Source organism: Penaeus chinensis, chromosome 31 (genome assembly GCF_019202785.1).
Source record: "Penaeus chinensis breed Huanghai No. 1 chromosome 31, ASM1920278v2, whole genome shotgun sequence".
Classification (NCBI taxonomy): domain Eukaryota; kingdom Metazoa; phylum Arthropoda; class Malacostraca; order Decapoda; family Penaeidae; genus Penaeus; species Penaeus chinensis.
In genome coordinates this window covers 10,384,250-10,389,249 of record NC_061849.1, presented here as the reverse complement: position 1 = coordinate 10,389,249, position 5,000 = coordinate 10,384,250, and the positions used below count along the sequence as shown (strand labels likewise).

The following is a 5,000-nucleotide window of genomic DNA, read 5'->3' as shown; positions in this document are numbered from 1 at the left end:
AGGCAACAGATCCAACACCAATGCAACAAATGAAATCCTTTAAATTCTATTCTAAAAGAAGAAGAAAAACTAAATTATATCCATTCTTCGGTACTAATCAAATAAGACAAAACATGAAAAAAGACAAAAGAACAAAAAATAATGACATGCAATTCACTAGGAAATCACAAAGCACTTCTATTTTACCACACAACTATATATTTAAAATAACTTTTCTCCCCTAACATTACGTTTTAATTACAAATTTCCAATACAACTCAACTAATAAAACTTTTAAAGCAAAATAAAAACAATTATAAAACAAACTAGGTCGTAAAGTCCTGCCAAATAAAAATGATATTTAATATACCTAAGGAAGAACTTAAATAGAGATAAAATCAAAATAAGCTAATCATAAATTTCGCTTATGGTTTCTAGAAATTCGTACAATATGCTTCCTTCCTCTATATAGGAGGAGTTGCCACATAATCGAAATCAGTTTATAACTTTGATCGATTTTTATAATCAACTTAATAAGAGAAAAAAAAAAACAAAAAAAAAACATGAACTACCGTGCTGTCCCACCGTTTTCTAATACCAACCCAACCCTCGGATATAAACCACCTCCCTCCTGCCAGTCTCCTCGGCAGATCGCACCAGAACACCCCCCTTACGATCTACGACAGAGACACACACACACACGCGCGCGTCCTGCCGTGCCCTGTCAAGCACCCACCGTTGACAGGCCGTTTGTCGTGACCTGGCGGCCTCGACGATTTGTCAGCCGCGACGCCATTCACGCCTCCGCTGATACCAGTTCCTGCTCGCTCTATCAGCACCGCTATGGCCTGCTCCAGGGTGTCGAGTGTGTGCTGGTTGGGGTCCGTCTCTCTGCGTCGGGAGAAAAGGGGGTTTGGGGCTTAGGAAATGCGCTTGTGTGTGGTTGAAGGAAGTGGGGCTGGCGGGAAATGCGTTAGTGTGTGGTTGAGGGAATTAAGGTTGGTTAAGTGTTCGTTTTATACACACACACACACACACACACACACACACACACACACACACACACACACACACACACACACACACACACACACACACATATATTGTGTGTATATATCTTTTTTTTTTTTTTTTTTTTTTTGGGGGGGTGCGTTCATTATCATATGTGTTTTAGAGATTTTGTTTGGTTTAAAGATATTTTGAAGTAAAATGCTTTCTCATTAATGGTGAATGGGTGTTATTTACTGAAGGTAAATGTAAAAGTTCAAGGTATTTGAGTAAAATATGTTCGTATTGATAATGTGGTGTAAGTTATTTCATTCGTTGTCAGCACCTGGCAAAGGCATAGTTTGTAAATAATGGTATTATAGTCAGAAAGCAAAGTCAAGAAAACTGAACTGAATTTACTCCCGAGAGACAAAGTCATAAAAAAACAAACAAAAAAACAGATGAACGGGAAAAAAAATAACAGAAAAAAAAGACATATAAAACACCTACAACAAAGATACTAAATGAATATCATGAACAGCAAAACTCTCCATACCTGAAATTACTCCGGAGAGACGAAATGGCATCCCGTACCAACTGCAATTCTTCTCGCGCTCCGCCTGACATGGCCATTCGGGCGGCGGAACTGTCTCGTTTCCCGTTCTGCTGCGACGAGAGAACAGGGTTAGTGTTTTGACGAAGAGAGATTTTTAGTTTATTTTTTGGCGACGACAGAAAATGGATTTCAGGATGGTAATAGAAAATTGGAATTTTTGGGCGATCGCAGAAAATGGGAAGTTCTTTGCGATGAAAGAAAATGGGATTCTTTAAGACAGAAAATGTATTATTTAGGGATATCAGATGAGATTTTTTTCAGCGATAGTAGAAAATAATGTTTTTATTGCGGGAAAAAAGGTAAATGATCAACTGATTATGCTGAGGAATCATAGATGTGTGACAAAGAGAGAATGTTGGTAAAATAAAACAATTTTTTTTTTTATAACTGAATTCTGTCAGAAGGCATTTTAGTATCAATTCAATGTGTTGGAAAATGTAAGGATAAATACAAATAATTAACAGCAAATCATAAATTTCGGCAATGCTTTCTACAGACACATTCATCATAAAACCGAATCAGTATAAAAATATAAAAATACCGTACCATAAATATATATGATAATTTTTTGTGCCTTAAGTCTATCGGAATATACATATCAACAAACAACAAACATAATCTTAAAAAGGATAACCTCTATTTAATTTCAGAACCATTGAATAGAACCACCCAGACACCTGTGACTTTGTGACGCTAACAACCACAAAATGGTTACAGAACCACCTCGACGCCTGCAATTTTGTAACCACCCTTGCATAAACCCCCAAACACTTGTAATTTGTTAACGACCCCTTGCATAAACACTTCAACACTTGCCATTCTGTAAAGACCCTTACCACCACCACCCCATAACTACAGAACCCAAGGGCCTTTGCCACTGCACCGGCCCTGGCACTATCACACAAAAGAACCTGAACGCCCATGATTTCGCAAGCCCTCTTTTACCTGGCTGTTCCTCAAAGCTTCCTCGAACTGGACTCGCTGAGCCTGTATCGTCTTGTCTCTTTGGTGCATCTGCTTCCTCAGTTCGGTTATGATTCCTTCTCGCTGTTCCAAAAGTCGCGACAGATCTCCCTGTGGATAGAGATTCGTGGTGAAAAAAATAGAAGGCGGGGTGTGGAGGAGAGTGGAGGATAACCCACTCCACTAAGGATAGTGGAGTGGATTATTTCTGATGTTTTGATGTGTGTGTGGGAAATGTATAACTTATTTGATGTAATGATGTAATATATGTGTGTGTGTGTGTGTGTGTGTGTGTGTGTGTGTGTGTGTGTGTGTGTGTGTGTGTGTTTGTAATTGGAATCCGATACAAATTACATTAAAAAAACAAAACAGAAAACATTATATATGACATGCTGGCAGCTTTGAACAATAGCGATAATGATAAATCAATAAAAATGACGACCTTCAAAATTCTAAAATGCATGAACAACTTATTCCCCAAAAATGTCAAACAATCCAGGAGGCTAATTATCTCTCATGACCTTTATCCATACAACTGTCCTAGCATAATTACGCCACTATCAGATAATGCCACCAATGATGTTAATAACAAGAACAATCACAGTGACAAAGACAACAACAACATCACCCCCCCCCCCCTCACCTTCTCGGCCTCGAGGGCCTGGCGAGCGAGCGACAGGTGAAGGAGCTCCTGCTTGACTGCCGCCGACCCTCCGTCCTTATTTTCCGCATTCCTCGGGGCATGGCTGCTCCTCGACGAAGGGTCCAACTCCTGCAACGAAAAGGGACGCTAGAGGGAGCTTTTGGAGCGGGTGTGAGTGTATTATTATTATTATTATGTGTGTTTTTATGGTTTCAGGTCGACACTCCGTTGTTGATAAGGAAGTGTCGTAAAATATTAGCACGTACTTCATGAAGAAAAAATATGCCATTAGTTTTCTATGTGTACGTGTGCGTGTGTGTGTATATATATGTATATATATGTGTATATATATATTTATGTATATATAAATATATGTGTGTGTGCGCACACACACACACATACACATACACATACACATACACACACACACACACACACACACACACACACACACACACACACACACACACACACACACACACAAATATATAAATATATATAAATATATATATATATGAATGTATGCCTGTATGAATATAAACACGAAGGGGTGTGCCAAAGTGCCAAGAGAAAGCGAAGCTGTGCAATGCTTGTATACAGTGAACAGCAGTGATCAAGAAACGTAATCATGAAACGTGCAATTCACAAAAAGGGAACCTTAAGTTCGGTAAGTATTAATTACAAGGTCAATTTTACTGAACACTCTGCTAATATGTGACTACTTTATACTTTATGCTTGAACCTTGGTAAATAAGAGTAATGATGATGATGATAAAACAAAAATAACAAAATGAAGATTCATAGGGTAATGATAACAGTAACAATTATAACGATCTTTTCGACTTTTTTTCAAGGATTTAACATAATTAGTCTATCATGAAAGACAAATCAATGAATGATCATAACTCGAATTATTTTCTTAATTAACCTGAAACCTAGAATTTTCATACGACAGAAAGTGTTCGTTAAAATTCACCTTTTACACCGTCATGCATTTAGTAAATGCCATTTATCACAGGAGGTTAATCTTGATAAATAATACTGGGAAGGGACAATATCAAATAAAAAAGAAGGAAAGAAAGCAAGAAATATATCGTTTTAGTTGCAAGACATGAAGCATCATCTACACGTTTATCTACTGTCTACTTCGAGTCTACCGTGAGTCTGGCAAAAGTCAACTTGTAAGCGTGTCAGTCTACGAAGGTGTCAAAGGTACTTTTGGTTTGCTTGCTGCAGTCTAAAAAGCCTTAGAAGACCCAGGCAATAGGCCAACTGTGTTTATAAAAGGGGCTGTCGACTTTTACAGAGAAAGCTTTGCAACATCTAGGGCCTTTTTAGGTCGTTCTGTGCGAGTGTGGAAAGAAAAACAATCATTTATGGATATCTAGAAGCCCATCATAATGACAGGCCTTTCCTTACGACCAGTACGTGTTCACCTAAGTGCTGAGGTCAAGGGCAGCCCCCTCCGCCGCTTCCCATCCACAAATCAGAAGAAAACTACTGACGAAGGAAGACCTGCGCACTCCAGGTACCTGTCGAGAGTGCCTTCTCGTGGAGCCGTGGTGGGACCTGCTCTTGTGACCTGTTGCTGAGCTGTCTCTGTGCCTGTCTTTCGCGATCTTGTCTTTGTTGTCCTTGCTCGGGTTTTCCCTCGAGGTTCCGTCCGCCTTGCTGCTACTCTTGTCCTGATTTGGACTGACGCGGGGCTGACGACGGCGCTGATGGCGGTGATAGGGCTGCTCTTGGAGGTGCTGACACCCCGGCTCTCGACCTCGGCCGGGGTCTGCAGCTGCAATAACGCCTTGGGGTCAT

At 39.8% G+C, this 5,000-nt stretch overlaps 1 protein-coding gene across 1 annotated transcript in view; it reads right to left on the bottom strand.

Moving 5' to 3' along the window:
* The window catches only part of LOC125042012, a 60,189-nt gene that overhangs the window by 6,090 nt on the left and 49,099 nt on the right, over positions 1 to 5,000 (bottom strand). The window contains exons 7-11 of the mRNA XM_047637473.1: positions 4,721 to 4,996; positions 3,189 to 3,317; positions 2,528 to 2,656; positions 1,523 to 1,632; positions 716 to 870 (exon numbers count right to left, since the gene is read on the bottom strand). Coding sequence (XP_047493429.1) covers positions 716 to 870; positions 1,523 to 1,632; positions 2,528 to 2,656; positions 3,189 to 3,317; positions 4,721 to 4,996 — 799 coding nt within the window. The remainder of the gene's footprint in view (positions 1 to 715; positions 871 to 1,522; positions 1,633 to 2,527; positions 2,657 to 3,188; positions 3,318 to 4,720; positions 4,997 to 5,000) is intronic.